At 44.2% G+C, this 22,745-nt stretch overlaps 1 protein-coding gene across 1 annotated transcript in view; it reads right to left on the reverse strand.

Annotated features, from left to right (window-relative positions):
- Nucleotides 1–17,885, reverse strand: part of LOC129492613 (ATP-binding cassette sub-family C member 11-like) — a 49,360-nt gene extending 31,475 nt beyond the window's left edge. The window contains 10 exon segments of the mRNA XM_055297860.1: nt 2,382–2,453; nt 4,060–4,311; nt 6,574–6,681; nt 8,322–8,470; nt 8,637–8,651; nt 8,654–8,783; nt 9,552–9,725; nt 16,000–16,233; nt 17,683–17,699; nt 17,702–17,885. Of these exon segments, the coding sequence (XP_055153835.1) occupies nt 2,382–2,453; nt 4,060–4,311; nt 6,574–6,681; nt 8,322–8,470; nt 8,637–8,651; nt 8,654–8,783; nt 9,552–9,725; nt 16,000–16,233; nt 17,683–17,699; nt 17,702–17,885 (1,335 nt within the window).
- Between the last annotated feature and the right edge of the window lie 4,860 nt (nt 17,886–22,745).

The raw sequence follows: 22,745 nt of genomic DNA on the forward strand, positions 1-22,745 counted from the left end.
CCACGCACACCAAAAGTTCCAGGCTATCCCTGAGCATGCCTGGGTATTATGGAATTATTACTGTTAGGTAGGATAGTGTTATCATGGTTAGGTAGAAAAACGTTCTTACTTTTGGACATCATGATGAAGTATTTAGAATGGAAAGTGTTATAACCTGTGTAATTTAAAGTATTCTACAAAATCAATGTCTATATACTAAGGTAAATATGCAAAACCTATCAACTGCTGCATCTAGATGGTGGGTATATGGATCCCTGATGTAGTGTTCTTCCTGCTTTTCTGCCTACGTTCAAAACAACACGTTAAAAACAAACAGAGATAGATACTCATCCCTAGCACCCTGCCATGGGACCTCATCATTCTTAATCCTTTCTCTTTTATACCCTAAAATGTTTACTTCTAGTTTGGAGCCAGGCTTTAATGAATAAGAACAAAACTTTAAAATGGCATCTCTGTCTTCCTTTATTAGAAGGAAAGTGACAGGCTCATTTACATAGGAAACTGACAAACCACTGGGCACGTAGGGAGGTGGTCTTGCCTGGAGGCTGCCAGGCAATGCTGCTGTGATGTAGAACAGAGCTCTGACCTCAGGTGGACCTGGGACTCAGCCCTGGCTCACCCCTTACCTGCTGCATGACCTTGGATGAGTCACCTCTCGGAACCTCACGTACTCATCTGTAAATGGGTCATCGTGAGTATGCCTTTGTCATGGGAGGTTACCAGAGTTAAAGGGGAAAATGGAAAGCTCTTTGCACAGGACTTCGCATGTAAGTACTGAAGCTAGTTTTACAATTTTTTTAATGGAGTCTTTCTTCTTTGCAGTTGCAAAGAAACTGGGGAAAGGCCATCCCACATGCAGCACGTGGGTGATGTGTTAAGAGAGAGCTGGCTTTGGTAACATAACCGCATTCCAAGGAGGGGATGAGTTTGACAATGTTCATTTGGGAGAAGGAGCTGAGGAAAAAGCTGAAGAAAGGAAGGAAAACTTCTCCCAGTGTTGGGGGAACAAGGGACAATGGGCAGAAGAAGAAGGGGGAAGAGATGGCAGCCCAGGAGGGGGTGAGGTTGGGGCTCCACGGGGAAGGGCTGGCGTAAGACGCTTGAGGGAACGTGACCAAAAATGCATAGCAGGCATCATGGGTGCTTTTAGTGTTCGTTATAAGGTGTGCAGTGTGACCCCAAAGGATCTGGGGAATGGGTTTGGGGTTTTTTTGAAACTGGAGAAATGGCCGGGCATGGTGGCTCACGTCTATAATCCCAGCACTTTGGAAAGCCGAGGCAGGTGGATCACTTGAGGCCAGGAGTTCGAGACTAGCCTGGTCAACATGGTGAAACCATGTCTCTACCAAAAAATACAAAAATTAGCTGGACATGGTGGCGCATGCCTGTAGTCCCAGCTACTCAGGAGGCTGAGGCATGAGAACCCTGGAGGCAGAGGTTGCAGTGAGCCAAGATCACACCATTGCACTCCTGACTGGATGTGTCAAAAAAAAAAAGAAGAAAGGAAGGGAAGGGAAAGAAGGGAAGGGAAGGGAAGGGAAGGGAAGGGAAGGGAAGGGAAGGGAAGGGAAGGGAATGGAAGGGAAGGGAAGGGAAGGGAAGGGAAGGGAAGGGAAGGGAAGGGAAAGAAGGGAAGGGAAGGGAAGGGAAGGGAAGGGAAGGGAAGGGAAGGGAAAAAGGAAAGAAAAGAAAGAAAAAGAAACTGGAGAAAGGGTGGTGAGCCACATGTCCACATGGCAGCAGACCTCAAACTCATCCACAGGGGATGGAATGGGGGGTTCAAATCTCAAGGGCAAGGGCACCCAGCAAGCATATGTACCCCACTGCCAGAGTACAAGTAAGACTGCCCCATCCCATCCAGCAGGCCTCCTCTCCCCAGCCTTCCTTCCTTCTTTCTCCATGTTTCTCCCCCCACATTTCTCTTCCGATGCCATCCTAAAAGGCACATACATTCCACTCCTCAATGTTATGAGTTTGGCTTTATAAAATGATTTTTATGCTTTTTTTTATAGGGACCATTGCAACAGGCTATTGCAGTGTGGAAGAGAGACTGGACTCAACTCCCTGTGAAATGATTTGTATGATCATATTAACTTTGAGTTAATATCCTGTATCCTCACAGAGCACAGGTGAGGACAGGTCTCCAGGTGACATAAGAGGCAGCTTGCACCAGGAGTGCTGCCACAAGGTGAAGAGAGAGGGCCACCTTGATCACGCACCTCCCGCACAGTGCAAGCACAACCATTTTCGATTTATAAAAATCCCACTTGCTCAGACCCCTGTGAGGAAGAAAGCAGTGGGGGGCCCCGCCTGGGGCACTGGAGCTTGGGAGGGCCTGGACTGCCTGGAGACAGGCACACATGTGGCTACAGATCACTTACCTCCTCCAGGATGGCTGACAACAGGCTGCTCTTACCACTCCCCGTGTTGCCGCAGACCCCTAACATCATCCCCTGCAAGCCAAGGAGAACACACAAGTGTTGGGACAGCACAGCCCTGGCATACCCACCTGCCCATGGCGGCTCAACCGTTTAGAACCCAAAACAACACACAGAAAACAAAATAACCACACAGAGCCCAAGACTCCTCAGACAAGCAAAGCTCAAGAGGAGCTTTGTGTGCAGTCCCTGGAGGCAGGCGGGGTGACCCGAGAGAAGGAGATCACAAGGGAAAGGCAGAGGGGAACTCAGGGGTAGGTGGCAAGAACCCTGAATTCCAGATTGGCGTCTATTCTATGCAGCAATCCTGGGAAAGCCACTTAGCCTCTCTGGGCCTCAGTTTCTCCATTTGTTAAATGGGAATAAAGAAGCCAGCCTCACAGAATTTCCTGCATGCATACATGCATTCATTTATTGAAACATTCATTCATCCATCAAATAGTGATCTGAGTGTCCTCTATGGACCCAGTAATGAAGAAAAGACCTCACATTGAGCTCAGAAATATCAGCTGAGGGGATGGGAAGACAGGCAGACTACATAAATAAATAAATATCAGATGGAGATAAGTGATATGAGTAAAATGAAGTCGGCTCTTATGACAGACTGACGAGTCTTATGACAGACTCGGCGTGACAGTGGCAGGGATAGGGCAGTGGAGGGGCTATGGTGAGGGTGGCAGGTTTGGGGCAGATGTGGAAGTCAAGTTGACGGGCCTTGCTGGTGGATTGGATTCGAGGGAGGGAAGGAAAGGAATCAAGTGTGACTTCCAGGTTCTCAACCACTGGAAAGATGATGGTGCCATCTCCCAGGAGAAGGAAGATTTGGGGAACTCGTCAAAGGGGGTGAATATCAAAACCTTATTTCATTTTAAATGCTTGATGGACATTTAAGAGAGACATTAAACAGGCAGTTGAGTCTAGAGTCCAGAAGAGACTTCAAGGCTAGAGGTAATAGCACAGAGATAGAATTTAAAACCGCAGGGCTAGAGATGATCACCAAGGAAGAAAGTATAAATAGACAAGAGACAGTAGATATTAGATATTAACACCTATTACTACTAGATATGATCTATTTTTAGACATTTATCATTATATATAGATCAATATCTATATCTATTCTATATCAATTATTATAAGATATCAATATCTACATTAATAGATAACAGAGAAGAACAGAGGAGGGGCGAAGACGAGACAGCAGAAAGCTAATCTTTGTAAACATTAGGCAGAGAAAGAGCCAGATAAGGTGAGTTCACAGAATAACCAAATTCAAACACAGGATAGTGCTTGGCACATACGAGGAATGTAATAAATATTAGCTGGGACTCCTTTCCCTTCTCCTTTCGGTGTCCTTGGTCCTTCCAAGGACAAGCACATAGTACTCTCATATTATTTTGGGTCTTACCTAAGCCAAAAAAATTTTAAATGATAGATTAATTCACATTAAAAAATGAACGATATCCTGTGTTTGCCCCCCCGTGAAAAATTTGAATTTTAAAGGGAGAGATCTTGGAAAGGGCAGTTTTTAACCAAGGAAATGGTGGGGCACCTGGCCAAGCTCCTAGCCTCAGGTCCTGAGAGCCTGGCAGCTGGCCTGCCTGCATGGCCTGAACAAGGCTACCTTGGACACCACCAGGTTGATCTTGTGCAACTCTGGGCCCAGGCTGTTCCCTTCTTCTTCTGGCCCGAGGGCATCTCTAGGCCTGGTCATCCCCTCAGAAGCGTGTCCGTTCCTCTCCAGCTCCAATGCCCCATTGACGATCCCGGGACAGGTCTGTCGCCACAACAAGGTGGCCTCCTCCAAGACCAGAGCTTTGCTGGGGTCTTGTAATGTCTGAACATAGAAAACAGGGCTCTCCTGGAGGAAAAACTTCTGTAAAGACAAAAAGAAATAGAGGGAGGAGGAATACAGTTCTTTAGTTCAGCAGGAATGTGTTCCCAGTTTTACAAGCCTGCCAGTTGGTATGGTTTTGTGAATTTCTAATAAGCAGTAAAAGTTTGCAGAAGTACCACCAGTTAGGAAAGGCCAGTTTCTGTGGGTGAAAATTCTAGGTCAGTGTTTTCCAAATTTCAGACCACCGGGCCACTCTTCCATATCTGCAAACACTGCACTATCAACTGCAACTCTGCACTCAGGAGGTTGACTAGGGCCTAACCTACATTAGCCTCGTCCCAAGTGATGATAGCCATTGACTCGTAGGATTGATGTTTTTCTAATTAAATTCTATTTCTATTGGGCTGGACATAATGGCTCATGTCTGTAATCCTAGCACTTTGGGAGGCCAAGTGAGGGGATTGCTTAAGCTCGGGAGTTTAAGACCAGCTTGGGGAACATAGTGAGACTTCCATCTCTTTAAAAAAAAAAATCTACTTGTAGCTATTGAAAATAAAAAGCTCTGTCTGTGTCCCACACTGGGGAAGGGTCATTTGGGGTCATACATTTCAAAAGGTGACCATTAGCAGGTCAATTCTCTCTGCATCTCCAGCTCCCTGTCTGTAAAGCACAAGCGTTGAACTACATAAATTCTAGCAGTTAAAAGAATGGGAGGGGAGTATGATCCTATGGAAGTCAGGTTACATTCACATATCCCTGCCTAGAGATATGCTTAAGAGATCTAGAAGGATGCTTCCTGACATTTTGGACTCTCTTACCCACCTTTCTGAGCTCAGATTGTGGCTTCCTCATCTCTGCCCCCTCCACAGGTGAAAACAGGCACAGAAGGGGAGAATGAATGGGCGAACCCAGTGTCCCATGGGAAGGAAGGCAGCAGCAGGAGCCTTCTTATAGCTGCTGAGAAGTCAGGGAAGCGCGCTGGACTGGTGATAAGCGAAGCACTGTTTGTGTTACTCAGAGCAGCCAAGTTCATTCCAGCCTCAGGGCTTTCACACGTGCTGTTTCCTCAGCCTGGTCGTCATCACTCAAAGTCACCTTCGCAGGGGCCTTCCCTAACCATGCTCTTCCTAGGAACCCCCAGCCCTCCCCAACATACTCCCTAGAACAGGTGTGTCCAATCCCTTGGCCTCCCTGGGACACATTGGAAGAAGAATTGTCTTGGGCCACACAGAAAATACACGAACACCAATGATAGCTAATGAGCTAAAAAAAAAAAAAAAAAAAAAAAGCAAAAATAAAAATCACCTAATGTTTTAAGAAAGTTTACAAATTTGTGTTGGGCCACATTCAAAGCCATCCTGGGCCGCATGCGACCTGTGACCCAGGTTGGACAAGCTTGCTCTAGGACATCACATTGTTTTATTGGCATCATGGCTCTTCATGTGATCTGATCTAATCCTCTTTGATCATTAATTTACTTGTTAATTGTCTGTTTCCAATACCAAATCAGAACTCCCTGACAGCAGGGACCCCTGTTCAATGCAGTATTCTCAGTGCCCGGCTTGTGGTAGGAGCTCAATAAATACTTTTTGCATTAATGAATGAATGAGTGAATGAGTGATAATAGGTCGTGGACTGCATGTACGTAAAAGTGGAGTGACTACAAAATGACTTTGAAAGATTGGTTTAGATTAGGGTTTTCAAACTAGATGCCAGCTATGTAAATAAGGGAAGTGGACCATTTCTAAGATGATAAATGGTAAGTAAAATGCAGCTCCAGGCCTGGAGGTGCAATAGGGTATGGTAGAGACTGCAGCAAACTGCAGCTAAATGCCTCCATCTAAACAGGGCAGCTATCGCCTCAACTCCAGCGGCCTGTGGCCATGGTAGAATGTGGTCCAGGGTCAGTAGATCTTCTAGTCATTCAAGAGAATTCAAAAATCTGGGTTTTCACATAAAATGTCCAAGTTTTTCAATACAAGCAACATCTATGGTGTTTTTCTAAAACAAAACTATCTATTGGGGTAACTCTATGCAAACCTGGATAAAGTCTGCAGAGCATCTGTCTGAGACCTGGTTTGGACACACTATCCTAAGATCTCCTTGGGGACTGAGACCTGACCCGATTCATCTGTCTTCCCAGGCTCCACACCAGCCTTGGCACGGGAGGTCACCGAGTTAGCTAATCCCTTTCGCGACCTAGGCCTTGGCCAGGGGACGTGTTCAGGAGGAACATCACAGGGGCTGAAGGCAGAGGAGCGTCCAAGCAGGGGGCCTACAGCCAGTCCCCTGACGACCTACCTTGAACCTCATCACTGCAGACTTGGAATTCGTGAGGCCTTTGACTGCAGTAGGCACAAAGAACACTGACAGCCGAAGGAGATTCAAGGAGGCCAGCATGCTGAAGGCCTGGATAAGAAGGGGAGGAGGCGGTGAGGGTCGTGGCCCTTCCTGCTTCCTCCATTCCCTGGCACCCGCATCCCTGAGCCACATCCCCAGCATCCAACAAGCAGTTGCTTCATCCAACAGAGGCTAAGCTAGTGTTTGGGGGAGACTGGAAAAAGCTGGGGAAAGAGCACTCGTCTTGGAGTCTTAGAGTCAAAGGCCTAGTCCCTGTTGCAGCTTAGCCACTGACATCTCTGGCTTTGGGCAGGTTGCCCCTACCACAGCCCAGTTTCCCCATTGGCATAGTGAGAAAAATCATAAAGTGCATACAGGAATAAAGTTGGGAAAAAACAAGAAAATTCATGTGAGTGAGCATTGCTTCCTTTCTTTTTTTTTTTTTTTTTTTTTGTGAGACGGAGTCTCGCTCTGCCGCCCAGGCTGGAGTGCAGTGGCGCAATCTCGGCTCACTGCAAGCTCCGCCTCCCGGGTTCACGCCATTCTCCTGCCTCAGCCTCTCCGAGTAGCTGGGACTACAGGCGCCCGCCACCACGCCCGGCTGATTTTTTTTTATATTTTTAGTAGAGACGGGGTTTCACCGTGGTCTCGATCTCCTGACCTCGTGATCCGCCCGCCACGGCCTCCCAAAGTGCTGGGATTACAAGCGTGAGCCACCGCGCCCGGCCCATTGCTTCCTTTCAATGTAGCTTGGTGCTATTCTTGCTGTCAAGGTCCTATTTCTTCTTCTTTGCCTTAGATGTTTGTTTTCTTTCTAACATTCAACATCTCCTTACCCTTCATGCCTAACCCATGCTGCACTGTGACTATAGCAAAACACCTTAGGCTCTCAGGACCCCAGAAGGTGCCCTCCTGGAGGTGCCAAAAGAACCTTCCAATCCATGCCCATCTCTCCTCCTTTCTTCTCCTGGCTTCATCCAAAAATGAACTCCAATGGAGCAGGAATGCCTTCGTCTAGACCTGCCTTGTGTCATCGCAGTGTGAGCCTCAAGTACCTCAAAGTATTCCTTCTATAGCTCCCCCAACACCCTCAGACTTCTTGGGGGTGTTTTCCTGGTGCGTGCCTGAGCCAAGCAGAGGGGCCAGCCATCTGGGGCACACACAACCCCTTGGCTGCAGACTCTCAAATGCTTCCCTTCTTGCTCTGGGTGCTGCCTCCTGGCCTCCCCAGTTGGATTACCACCCCTCCAAGAGCAGCACCCTGTCTTATTCTGCTCAAAGAGCTGGGATTCCTAACACTGAAAGGCAGCTGCCACTTCTCAGGGCCAGGTTCCGACCACAAAGGGAAGGACCGAAGAAGCTATACCTTTGTATTTAAAGGGCACTTCCAGGGCCCTTATTTAGGGATTAGAGGAACTCCACAACCTCAAGGTGTAATTCAAATTGTCAGAATTTTAACTACAAGTACCACCTCCCCCACACCCCCCGATGGTTCTGCTATCCAGCCCGCCCACAGGGCTATCCAAGATGTCACTTTTTCAGATGGGTTGAGATGAAAGACAGTGCTATACTTTTGTCTGGAAAATCAAAATCAACATATAATGTCCATTTACAAAGCCTTCAGACCTTTGAGGGGCATGGCTAAAAAAGGACACATGAGAAAACTCCCAATCATGATGGGGAGAAAACAAAGCCCCCCAAGCCCTTACCATCGGCGCTGTGAGTTTCAGCTTTAAGGATGTGTGGATGAGAACTCAGACCATTGTGGCCACCATGCGGGTGATGAACAAGGCTGTAGTTGTCAGGCTCTGGACAAGCCCGCACTTCTCCAACAGTTTCCTTTCCTTCCTTCTTAGGTCTGGGAAATAAAAAAGAAATACACCAAAGATAACCACAAGAACATTCTCCAAAGAGCACAGCACCATCCCCAAAGCATTAAAAAAAAAAAAATCCCCAAGAGGTGAGAAGGGCTTGGCTCACCATGCCATCACCAGGTTTGGAGCAGAAAGTCAGACTTTCCATACCTTCAATGATTTTTCAAATGGTTTCTCCCATGTGTACATTTTAACCAGTTTAATGCAAGTGAGAACTTCACTGGTCACACGGATGCGCTGGTCGCTGACCTCAGACGTGTGATGCTGAGCCTTCACAGCCATTCTTGTCATGAATACCTGGAGTAGAATAGAGCAAGTTTGGAGTTGATCTGCAAGGGCTTCCTTTGACAAGGGCAGGAGAGTTCAGCCTGTCATAAGTAGGGCAACTGGGTGTATTTCCAAAGAGAGGTTTTCTAATCGAAGCTCTCCAGGCCACCATGCCTTAGAGCATCCCAGGGGCCTTTCTTTCCTGAGTCCCAAGCCAGGCTATGGCTACTTAGACAGAAACTAAACCGAAATGGTTCCTCTGTCTTCTGGAACCCTAAACCCTCTAATAATGAAAATCACCTTTTGATCAGAGTGACTGCACTCAGGAAAAAACTCGATTTCAATAATTCAGAGCACACATAATCCAAGAATCATTTCTGTTTTCTCAGTTTTATTTCACCTGAATCTTTGGCAACAAATATGCTTCCCTTTCCCCATTATACTGTGCTCAGACAAATGTTAAATGCTGGCTGTGTTATTACATCAGCACATTCTGGGTAGAAGAGACGGAACAAAAATCTCGCACAGAGATTATCTACAAAAGAAAGTTGTCGAAGCAGATAATCTCCCATAGAAAGCTACGAGGTAGACTTTGCACATCACATTCACCTCTTATTTACTTATTAACCAAATGTTGTGGCCGGAGAATAGTTTGAAGTAGGGAATGGAGCTGAATCTTAACCACAATGGATTGAAAGGTCAACAAGAATCAACGTTCTCACTCAGAGCTATCCCAGATTCCAGAGCCCTGGGACTTCTGGGGCCCAGCATCAAATGGGTGACAAAGAAAGACATTACCTCCAGCAGGAAAACCAGGAGATAGCATAAAATGGCAATAAATGCAGTGTATCCAATAATGAAGTAAGAAGAAATGCTGCAGATGACCAGCGATGCACAGGTGATCAGTACTAGGGGTCCATAGCACACCCCTTCAAACAGGTAGTTTATGTCACCAGTGAGGAAGCTGATGGCCTGCAAGACAGCAAGTCGACGGGCACAGGTGTCACCTCCCTGGGTACCCAGAAGGGGTGGCAGGTGGCCTCCCCATGCCCTTTCCTAGCAGGAAGGCTTGAAAGGCAGGGTGGAAGAGTAGAGACAGACACCGCAGGTTCACATCTTTCTTCTCTCTGGGTGTGTGACTCTCAACAAGTTACTTTACCACTCTGAGCCTCAGCTTCTCCATCTGTAAAGCTGGAATAATTATACTTACTTTATATGGGTTTTGTGAGATTTCAATGACATAGAAAGTGTCTGCACACATAGAATGTGCTCAATAAAAGGGATATTTTACGATTAATACTACTACTATTACTACTGCTACTGAAACCATGCCCCAAAGAGTTAAAGAAACCAGTAACTAACAGAAATTCTTCAGTTTGTAGGATAGCAGTTACAGAAAGAAACAACTTGCTGAAAGTCCCTCTGCTTGTAAGATAACAGAACTGGCTAAAATCGGTGGAACCAATATGGCTAACTAGAGTCTGTGCAGAACCAGCTTGCTAACGTCACAGCCTAAATTTCCACCACATATTTCATACTAATTCCCCATGAATTTGCAAATGGGACCCATGAAGAGACATGAAGAGATCATTGCATATATACAAGGGCTTTTCAGACCTCCCCTCTCATTCCACCAATCACCTACTAATCTCAGAATCCACCCCTTAAATCTTTCCTAATAAAATCACTGTCTTAAAGCAAGCACAAGGTGACAGATCTGGGCTGGACTCCTGTCTCCTTGTGAGCCAGTTTGCAATAAAAAGCTTTTCTTTTCTCAAAAACCCAGTGTCAAAGTATTAGCTTCTAGCACATTAGGCAGTGAGCCCCTTTTGCTTGGTAACACCACTAATATCTATATTCCAGAGAATTGCTTCTATTCTTCACTCGATTCTATTCATTCTACTACTAATAATAATATTAGTTAAATTTTCTCCTTTTTTTTCTTTTTTGTCATAGATTCTTCTGACTACTTCCCTCCTCCCACATATACTGCCTGGCTCAACGCTATATAAAAAGTAACATTTGGCCGGGCACAGGGAGGCCAAGGTGGGTGGATCACTTGGGCCCAGGAGTTTGACACCGGCCTGAACAACATGGTGAAACCCCGTCTCTACAAAAAGTAGGAAAATTAGCCGGGCATGGTGGCACATGCCTGTAGTCCCAGCTTCTCAGGAGGCTGAGGCGGGAGGATTACTTGAGCCCGGGAGATCAAGGCTGCAGTGAGCTGTAATCATGCCACTGCACTCCAGCCTGAGCAGGAGAATGAGACCCAGTCTCAAAACAAAAACAAAAACACAAAAACTTACATTCCAAATCAGGAAATCTTTAAAGAACAATTCACTAATGTTTTCTAGAATTGCCAGTCGGAATCCCTTACAAAGTGATTTGCTTTTAACTTTCACCTAAACTCCTTCCAGTTTCCAGGACATGCCCTAGTGGGAGGCTTTAAAACATTTAAAAGTACATTACGGGGCATAAATTGGTATAGCCACTCTGAAGGGCAATTTTAAAGTATCTGTTAAAATTAAAGATTGCACAAAACTCTATGATCTGGCAATTTCATTTTTCTGTTGCGAAACACTCACATGTGTTAGATGAAGCCCATACAAGGATGTTCATTACAGCACTGCTTACACCAGCCATATGCTGGAAACATCTTACAAGTTGGTGGAAAAGGATTTAAAAAGTCCATCCCAGGCTGTGCAAAGTGGCTCACATCTATGATCCCAACACTCTGGGAGGCTGAGGCAGGAAGATTGTTTGAGGCCAGGAGTTCAAGACCAGCCTAGACATAGCAAGATCCCATCTCTAAAAAAAATTAAAAAGTAGCCAAGCATGGTGGTGTGTGCCTGTAGTCCTAGCTACTCAGGAGGCTGAGAGAGGATGATTGCTGGAGCCCAGGAGGTCCAGACTGCAGTGAGCTATGATGGCACCACTGCACTCCAGCCTGGGTGATAGAGTGAGAACCTGTCTCAGACAACAACAAAGTCACCCCAGAAGTAGTAGGTAATCTTGGGCCCTAGAGCTAAACTGTCAGATCTCATACCCCAGACTTGTCATTTACTAGCTGTGCAACCACAGACAAGTTACTCCATGTCTCTGTGCCTCTGTCACCTCATCAGTGAGATGGAAATAATAATACAACCTGCTTTCTCATATTGATTTGAGAACGGTGCTAGATAATGCATATATAGCACTTTATTCAGGCATGTCAAAAGTACTATAATTATGATTCAGCATCACTGAAAAAAATAATGATATGGTTTGGCTGGGTTCCCACCCAAGTCTCATGTTGAATTGTAGCTCCCACAATTACCATATGTTGTGGGAGGGACTATTCTCATGACAGTGACTAAGTCTCACAAGATCTGATGGTTTTATAGGGGGGAGTTTCCCTGCACAAGCTCTCTCAGTCTCCCTTGTCTGCCACCATGTAAGATGTGCCTTTCACCTTCCGCCATGATTGTGAGGCCTCCCCAGCCACGTGGAACTGTGAGTCCACTAAGCCTCTTTTCCTTTACAAATTACCCAGTCTTGGGTATGTTTTTATCAGCAGCGTGAAAATGGACTAATCCAAATAAGGACGATCTATGTGTGCTAACTGGAAAGCTCAGTCACAATAAGCAGGAGGGAAAGCTACAAAGCAACACAAAGATGTAGTATCATTGATGTAAAAAATCCCCCAAAAGCTATGTTCTACATTTTCTATTGGCAAAACCAAGAGGAGGACACTATGTAAAACATAGTACCACTTACATAAAAATACACAAACACAAAATCCAGTGTTTTTTATGGGTAACTTGCATGTGTACCTAAATGGACTGTTTCGGTTTTGGGTTTTTTTTTTTTTTTTTGAGACTAGGTCTCACTATGTTGTCCAGGCTGGGGTGCAGTGGTACAATCTCAGCTCACTGCAACCTATGCCTTCTGGGCTCAAGCCATCTTCCTTCCTCAGCTTCCCAAGTAGCTGGGACCACAGGCGCACGCCACCACGCCCAGCTAACTTTTTGCATTTTTGGTAGAGATGGGGTTTCGCTCTGTTGCAGAAGCTGGTCACAAACTACTGAACTCAAGCAATTCATCCAACTCGGCCTCCCAAAGTGCTGGGATTACAGGTGTGAGCCATCACGTCCAGTCAAATGTGCTTTAAAAGGTCTGAAGGACAAAAACCAAGTTGCTAATGGTGCTAATCTCTGGGCATAGGGGAAGAAACCAGGCCTAAGGCAACTTCTATACTATTTTATTTTGTTTCCAAGGAGAATGTATTCAGATCTTTTTTAAAAATTAATTTTAGTTCAAGAGAAAGGACAAAGAAATGTTTTTAAGTAAAAAAAAATTTTTAAATTAATTTAAAAATAAAACGTAACCTGGGAGCTGTGGCTTATGCCTGTAATCCTAGCACTTTGGGAGGCCAAAGTAGGCAGGTCACCTAAGGTCAGGAGTTTGAGACCAGCCTGGCCAACATGGTGAAACCCCGCCTCTACTAAAAATACAAAAATTAGCCAGGTGTGGTGGCACACACCTGTGAGGCAGGAGAATTGCTTGAACCCAGAAGGCAGAGGTTGCAGTGAGCCAAGATTGCACTATTGCATTCCAGCCTGGGCAACAATAGGGAAACTCCAGCTCAAAAATAAATTAATTAATTGAATTAAATTAAAATGTATATAAGCAACTGCCTAGAAATCCTTACTTCAGAAATTACTTCCATCTCCACTCTCAAATAGACCATTTTGTTTTATGCTTCTATGAAGATGTTTGAGGAAACTGGATTTTGCATACAGCAGGTGCTCAGAATATACAGAAAGGAACCAAGCTAGGCCTTAGCACAGGGCTCCTTAGTGAGGCGGGTGACTGCAAGGGTTGAAGACCCGGACTCTGCAGCCAGGCACCATGTCCAAATTCAGGCCTCAGCACTTAGCAATCACACGACCTTGTACAAGTTACCTACCCTTTCCTTGCCTCAGTTTCCTCCTTTGCGACAATGGGGGCAATAACAGAACCTGCCACACAGAGGGATGTTAGAGAACTGACCAAGCGAAGGTGAGTAATGACTTGGAGCAATCTACGGCTAAGAGTAAGTTAGGGGTTGTTACGATGACTTTCCTGAGATAAACAGGGAGATCTTTTAGCTGTCGGTCAAGTGCAGGAGGACAGTGGAGCTCAAGGCCTAATGGAAACTAACACTAATTGTACAGCTTACACTTGTCAACCACTACCCCCTGTCTACATGCTTTACATGTACAAACTCACTGAATCCTATGAGACAACAATCCTATGAGGTTGGTTCTATTATTATCCCACAGCTTCAGAGAGGCTGAACAAGTTACCTAAGGCCACAGAACCAATAAAATGGTGAACAATAATAACCATAATTATTCCAATAAATACCTAGTGTTTGTTAGTGCTTGCATTTATGGAACGCCTCCACTCGATGGCAATGAATAGTTCAGCAGATGTTTTTGGAATATCTGTTCTGTGTAATTCAGGTGTTGGGCCTTTTGAGAGACAGAGTGGTGAATCTGAAATGGTTTGTGTCTTTGAAGGGGGCTCATATTAGTAGGGCAGACAGATTTGTGCAAAAAGAACTGCAAATGCTTAGCAGGGAATGCCAGTAGAGGGCTGGGTTTGGAGATCCCGTCACAGAGGAGAGGAAAACTAAACTGGGTCTTGAAGGATGAGTGGGATTTTTAAAGGGCTGGGAGTGGGAGTGACATGAGCAAAGTCACCAGGAGGGGGATGTGTCCGGTGTATTTGAGGACTGGAGGTTAGCCCAGCCTAGGTGACAGGAGGAAGTCAAGCTAGGGCTAGAGGAGAGGACACGGGAAGAGATGAGGCTGGAAAGGGGCTAATGCCAGATCACAAAGGGGTTTGGCTTAAAGGAAAGGAGCCAAAGCAGTGTTGCCTTTTCCAAAAATTAAAGTATCTGTTTCAATATCAAAGTAACCCACAACCCTCGAGGCAATTGGTAAACCACAGAAAAATAGAGACATCAAAATGAAATAGATGAAATCCCAGTATCCCCCATAACTATAGGTCATAAGTTGGAGTTTCTTCCTCCATTTCTGTCAATGCTTGTTCGTGTTATGCTGTAAAAAAAAAAAAAAAAAAAAGCAAGAGTAAGAATGGACAGTAACAATAACCAGGCAGGTGAAAGGATTCCTTTTTTGCAGATAAGGAAATTAAAACTCTGAGATGTTACCAAAAATTGCTTTTCCCTGGAAGATTTCCCTAAGCCATCAAGTCTTCCCATACCCTCACCCTCAGGTTGGCTTAGGGGATGCTCTTTCCAACATGCTTCTACTTGGGATTTGTGTCTTTTTGTTCAGGGGCCTATCCCCAGGGTCTAGAACATAATCTGGCTCAGAATAGGCCTCAGTAACTATTTGGGGTGTGTGTGTGTGTGCGTGTTTGAGACAGGGTCTCGCTCTGTCACCTAGGCTGGAGTACAGTGGTGTAATAATAGCTCACTGCAGCCTTGACCTCTTGGGCTCAAGCAATCCTCCTGCATTAGCCTCTCAAGTAGATGGGACTACAGGTACACACCACCATGCCTGGCTAATTTTTGTCTTTTTTTTTTTTTTGAGACAGGCTGTCACTCTGTTTCCCAGGCTGGAGTGCAGTGGCATGATCATGGCTCACTGCAGCCTCCACCTCCCTGGGCTCAGATGATCCTCCCACCTCAGCCTCCTGAGTAGCTGGGTCTACAGGCATGCACCACCAAGCCCAGCTAATTTTTTTTTTTTTTTGAAGGGTGGGAAGTAGAGATAGGGTCTTGCCATGTTGCCCAGGCTAGTCTCAAACTCCTGGATTCAAGCAATCCTCCTGCCTTGGCCTTCCACAACTGAGATTACAAGACATGAGCCACCACAGATGGCTGATTTTTGTTTTTGTTTTGTTTTGTTTTTTGGTAGAGATGGAGTCTTTCCATGTTGCCCAGGCTAGTCTTGAACTCCTGACTTAAACAATCCTCCTGCCTGGGCCTCCCAAACTTCCTACTTGTTGAATGAATGGAAAAATCCTCTCTAGTCTCTGAATGTAAGTGGCATTTCCTGCATTATCGTTGACCTGCTTTCATGACACAGAGGCAATTGTTGATGGTTATCCACACTCAACCTAGGAATTATTTTCCTTCTCTTTCTCCTTCCTCTTCTAACCCCCTTTTCTCCCTCTCTTGGCCCCCAGGGCAGTCATGTCTGGAGGAAGGGTAGGGAAGCATGGCCCGGAAGAGGCAGTCCCAGCTGCTTACCTCTCCTGAGGTGATGTGTATTACAGACTTAAATTGGATGAGCTTCTCAAAGGCAAAGGAGGAAACAGCTGCTCGGAACCTGATGGCTGTGCGCTGGTTGATGATCCAACTGGTGGAGAGACTCAGAGACTTCACACATTCGGAGAGAAAAAGGGCAAAGCAGAGTCCCACTCCATGGACAACATTCCCTGACTGCTCTTCTGAATATTCCAGGATCTTTGGTATAATCAATGTCTACAAGGAAATGGGAGTTTGGATCATTCAGACCACCCCGCCAAACACGTTTGATGTTTTGTTGCTGGAAGAAGGGTTGGGAGGTCTTATTCATGCTAGGGGTTTGTTGAAGGATCAAAACTGACTCAAGTACAATCCTGCCCTCAAGAAGGTTAAGGTCCAGTTGGAGGAGACTTAGGAGTTCAACTGATCCAGTTCTGCAACCTTAGGTGGCTGTCCTCATCCTGACAGGAGACAGGGGACACACACAAAACAGTGGTTTAGGAGTTAACAAAGTGGCTTTACAAAGGTGTGGACAGAATATAGGAAATCCAATAAGGCCTGGTGGAGCACCATGGAGCTGGTGACAGCAGGGAACAGTGGCCTCCTTAGACCTAAGGGGCAAGAGCAGGAAAAGGTTCTGTGGCCCAAAAGGGGTGAGGCACGCAGAGAGGGTCTGGACAGGAGCTCTGGTCACCAGCCTCCAAGGACAAGGAGGGAGGCCGCCCGGGAATATGTATCCTGACCTCATCTTCTCCCTCCTTCCAGTCTCCTGTTAGAATCTCCCTCCGGTCAACCCCAACCAGAAGCCAGAGGGCAGTGGGGGCCCATTAATGTGATCCACATTAGGGGCACAGGGCAGGATGGAAAATGATGGAGAGTGGATCTAGAGGACCCAGCACCTAACTGTCACCCGACTCAGTTATCTCCGTTCTGTCATTGACTGCTGTTTCTTCCTGACCTACATTCACCTCCCCTTAGCTGGTACCAGTGCCTCAGTTTTCTTCTGGGAAGACTCCCACCTTCCCCGTTGGTGCAGTCTAGGCTGGACTGTAAATCAAAGTACCCCACTTCTTCTGGCCAACCAGTGATCATGTGACCCCAGCTGGCCAATCAGACTCTTTCTCTCATATGAGACTCTTGGGCTGAGGAACTGGAGAATGATGGGAAATAGAGCCCACTTGTCCCAACCATGTTACCTGGAGAAGACCATTATTTCCTGCTACCTACATTCCCAGAGTTGCTCAGCCATTTCTCAGAGGAGCTAACATGTGCTGAGCCAGGCCATGTTCTAAATGCTTTATATACTTATCTCATTTAATGTTACCCTATGAGGCAGCTCTCCATTTTACATGCAAGGGTTTCCATAAGGTCTACACCTGAGGGTGCCATGGGATTCCATGAGGAAACCAAGGTGCAGAGAGCGTGACTATACTGCTCGAAGTCACCCAGCAGCTAAGTGGCAGGGACATGGTTTGAACCCAAGCAGTGGCTACAGGGCCACTCCTTGGTGGTTAGCTACTCCTAACCACCATGCTCTACTGTCCTCAAAAGGTCTTCATTTTCTAGATAGCAACCGAAAGACAAATGCGTCTCTAACTCCTGGCATGGACTTGAACATGCCCGCAGTTCCATTTCTAAACCTCTGAAGCCTAGAGTCCCCCAAACCTCACCAAGTCTGCCACTTACTGGCCCGAGTACACTGGAATGCAGAAGCAGATGCCCAGAAGTGCATCGAAAATCAACCTTGTTCTCTGGAACCTCAGCATCACCAGAAGCACTGAAGCTTTTTCAATCCCTCACCTTAAGACTTCTTCTTCCCAAAGGTGGTGAAGCCTTGAAAAGAGGATAATGGAACTGGTGGAATCTCTTTGCATGTGACATCCAAACATCCTAGTTCTTGCTAGCCAGGAGCTTTGTTGCAGAAATTTTCAAACATAACAGAATAGAACAATGCAGTAATCTTCTGAGTACTCATCCCCCTTTCCAGAATTAAAAATGTTTGACATTTTTGTTTCATGTCTCTTCCCTTTGACTTTTGTTTCCTGGAGGATTTGAAGCGAATCTCAGTCATCATATCATTTTATCTGTAAACGCTTCAGTATATATCTCTTTCAGATAAAGTCCTTTAAAAAACCATAGCACAGGGCCAGGCGCAGTGGCCCATGCCTGTAATCCCAGCACTTTGGGAGGCTAAGGCGGGTGGATCACTTGAGGTCAGGAGTTCGAGACCAGTCTGGTCAACATGGTGAAATCCCTGTCTCTGCTAAAAATACAAAAATTCGTTGACACGGTGGCATGTGCCTGTAATCCCAGGTACTCGGGAGGCCGAGGCAGGAGAATTGCTTGAACCCAGGAGGCAGAAGTTGCAGTAAGCCGAGATCATGCCACTGCACTCCAGCCTGGGTGACAGAGTGAAACTCTATCTCAAAAAATACAAAAAACAAACAAACAAAAAAAAAATAGTAAGAATAAAATAATACTACAGTCAGGTGCCTGTAGTCCCAGCTACTCGGGAGGCTGAGGCAGGAGAATGGCTTGAACCCTGGAGGCAAGTTGAACCAGTGAGCCGAGATGGTGCCACTGCACTCCAGCCTGGGTGACAGAGCGAGACTCTGTCTCAAAAAAATAAAATAAAGTAAAATAACACCACAGTAACAATAATTACTTAACGGCATTTAATGCCCAGTCTGTATTGAAATTTCTCTATTTAAACATGTCTTTATAAAGTTAGTTTCCCTGAATCAAGATCCAAACAAGGTCCACACATTGCATCTAAAGGAGAAATCTGATAGAACTTGAGTTGCATTTTAATCTGTAAGCGTTTCCCCTTGTCTGCATTTCTATGCAATTTACTTGTTGGAGAAACTGATTTTTATTTATCCTGTAGGATCTCCCACACTCTGTACCGGACTGATTGATCTCCATGGTGTTGTCTAACATAATCGTTGATCCCCTGTGCTTCCTAATAAACTGGTCATTAGACCTAAGGCTTAATGAAATCCAGAATTCCAGCCGTTTGGCAAAAAAATGTAAGAGGTGATGTAGTGTACTTCCTGTCGCCTCACATCAGAAACCGCATGATGTCTGGTGTCCCACTTTTAGGAATGTTGGGGGAGTCAGTGGGTTAGGGTGTGTCAGCCTGACTCCTTCATTATCAAGATCTCCAACACTGATGACCATTGCCTAGCGCCACCTCCCACTAGTGCAGGAAAAATGATGAGTTTTCTAATTCTTTCATTCCTTCTGTATTCCGTAGTTTGCGTATATAGTGATATAGGCAATACCATTCATGACATAGGCATGGGCAAGGACTTCATGTCTAAAACACCAAAAGCAATGACAACAAAAGCCAAAATTGACAAATGGGATCTAATTAAACTAAAGAACTTCTGCACAGCAAAAGAAACTACCATCAGAGTGAACAGGCAACCTACAGAATGGGAGAAAATTTTTGCAACCTACTCATCTGACAAAGGGCTAATATCCAGAATCTACAATGAACTCAAACAAATTTACAAGAAAAAATCAAACAACCCCATCAAAAAGTGGGCAAAGGACATGAACCGACACTTCTCAAAAGAAGACATTTATGCAGCCAAAAAACACATGAAAAAATGCTCATCATCACTGGCCATCAGAGAAAGCAAATCAAAACCACAGTGAGATACCATCTCACACCAGTTAGAATGGCCATGATTAAAAAGTCAGGAAACAACAGGTGCTGGAGAGGATGTGGAGAAACAGGAACACTTTTACACTGTTGTTGGGACTGTAAACTAGTTCAACCACTGTGGAAGTCAGTGTGGCAATTCCTCAGGGATCTAGAACTAGAAATACCATTTGACCCAGCCATCCCATTACTGGGTATATACCCAAAGGATTATAAAACATGCCATAAAGACACATACACACGTATGTTTATTGCGGCACTATTCACAACAGCAAAGACTTGGAACCAACCCAAATGTCCAACAATGATAGACTGGATTAAGAAAATGTGGCACATATACACCATGGAATACTATGCAGCCATAAAAATGATGAGTTCATGTCCTTTGTAGGGACATGGATGAAGCTGGAAACCATCATTCTCAGCAAACTATCGCAAGGACAAGAAACCAAACACTGCATGTTCTCACTCATAGGTGAGATTTGAACAATAACACATGGACACAGGAAGGGGAACATTACACACCACGGACTATTGTGGGGTGGGGGGACGGGGGAGGGATAGCATTAGGAGATATACCTAATGCTAAATGACAAGTTAATGGGTGCAGCACACCAACATGGTACATGTATACATATGTAACAAACCTGCACGTTGTGCACATGTACCCTAAAACTTAAAGTATAATAATAAAATTTAAAAAATTTAAAAAAGTTATATTATCCGTTATATAGACGATATATTGAAGTCTCCAACTATTCTTGTTTTATTGTATATTTCTTCTTTCAACTGTGTTAGTTTTTGCTTCATGAATTGTGCAGCTTTGTTAGGTGCATATATGTTTATAATTGTGGTATTTTCCTAGTAGATTGGCCTTTTTTATCATTATAAAATGTTTATTTCTAGCAATTTTCTTTTGTTTTAAAGTCTATTTATCTGGTATTAGTAAAGTCACTCCAGTTTTCTTAGGTCTACTGTTTGCATAATATGCAAAACAGGAAAAAAAAGCCTGCGATATATAATGCATATATATGATATACATGAGCTAAATAATTCATAATGTATATTTAAATTATTTAATTATAAATGCAGGCCTCCTGCATATCCTGTTTGCTTTGCTGTTGAGGTATAAAATAGAACAATCTTACTGGTTCCAAGACTCAAACACAACTATTTCATGCCTAAATATTTAATGAAAGAATAATAAATGTATGCAAATATTTAACTACAAACACCTTATTGTTTAATAGCCCCAAACTGAAATATTATATATCTAAATGTTCAATAATTGGGTATTAAATTATAATACATCTATATATTGGAATATTAGAAAGCCCTTAATTATGTTGTGGAAGATTCTTTAATGACACGGAAAGATACTCATGATATAGTCAATAAAAAAAGTAGGTTACAAATGGTATGTACAGTATAACTCCATTGTTATTAAAATATATATTATGTATATGCAAAGAAAAATTACCCAAAGGTTAATGATTATCTCTGAATTTCAGCATTAATGGGGGTTTTACTTTGTGCTTCCCCGTCCCCTTAGATTTTCTATAATATGCATGTCTTTTTTGACTAGGAAAAAAGAATAAGTTAATTTTAAAGATCAAAATATAATTTATGCCTATTAATTTGGCAAAGATTATTTAAAAAGACAATACACAGCATTGGTAAAGATTTGGGAGTAAATGGGCATGCACAAAATGTACGCTGCTAATGTTAGTATAAATAGCTACTAGTAGCTTCATTATAAACGTGGCAACATAAACTGAAGTCCTTAAAAACAGAGGAAGTATTTTCAGTTCTAGGAATTAAGCAAATTATTTAGGGATGGATGCAAAAATGTCTACATAAACCCAAATGTCCATTTTAAAGTAATGATTAAATAAATTACATCTGTATGAATCAATACTATGTATTAAAAATTACATTGCAGGATTCTTATTTGACATAGGTCAGTATATTAAGGGCAGTGCACCAAGTTTTTTTTCTTTTTCAAAGCCTACAGCAGGTAGAAATTATGTACCATAAAACACTGAGTTAATATGAAAAGCTATGTTTCCTAGGGCTGCCATGACAAATTACCACAAACTAGGTGACTTAAAACAATGGAAATTTATTCTCTTACAGTTCAGGTTAGAAACCCCAAATCAAGGTGTTGGCAAGGTTGGTTCTTTCTGGAAGCTATGAAGGAGAATGCTTGTTACTTCTCTCCTAGCTTCTGGTGGTTGCTAGCAATCCTTGGTGTTCCCTAGTTGTAGGAACATCCCTCCAGTCTCCTTTATCACAAAGCCGCCTTCCCGGTGTTTCTGAGTATCTTCTGCTCTTCTTCTAAGGACACTAGTCATTGGATTTAGGGCCCACCCTAATCCAGCATGATTACAACTAATTACATTTGCCAAGACCCGATTTCCAAAATAAGGCCACATTCTGAGGTTCTAGGTTGACATCAGTTTCTGAATGACACTACTCAACCCACTACGTGTAAATAACAGATATACAAAAGATTGAATATATTACTGACAGTGTTTATCTCTGGGTAGTTTTAGTTTGTGAATGATTTAAATATTTTTGTGCTTTTCTGAATTTTAAGATAAATAGCTTATATAGAGATTAAGTTCTGTTGTGTAAAGTGAATATTAGGTGTAGTCAAAAATCATTTCTGGCTGGGTGTGGTGGCTCACGTCTGTAATCCCAGCACTTTGGGAGGTCGAGATGGGTGGACTGCTTGAGCCCAGGAGTTTGAGATCAGCCTGGGCAACATGGCAAAACCCCATCTCTACAAAAAATACAAAAATTAGCTGGCTGTGGTGATGCATGCTGTAGTCTCAGCTACTCAGGAGGCTGAAGAGGGAAGATTGCTTGAGCCCAACAGGTCAAGGATGCAGTGGGCTGTGATCGCACCACTGCACTCCACCCTAGGTGAGGCAGAGCAAGACCTTTTCTTTATAAAAAAAAAAAAAAAAAAAAAAATCACTCTTTTCTCTCGTAGAGCTCACAAAATACAGAATACATCATTTTATACCTCGTATCTCTTCTCAAAAACGTCTAACATAGGCAATTCTTCCTCCAA

The sequence above is a fragment of the Symphalangus syndactylus genome, chromosome 11, assembly GCF_028878055.3.
Source record: "Symphalangus syndactylus isolate Jambi chromosome 11, NHGRI_mSymSyn1-v2.1_pri, whole genome shotgun sequence".
NCBI classification, from domain to species: domain Eukaryota; kingdom Metazoa; phylum Chordata; class Mammalia; order Primates; family Hylobatidae; genus Symphalangus; species Symphalangus syndactylus.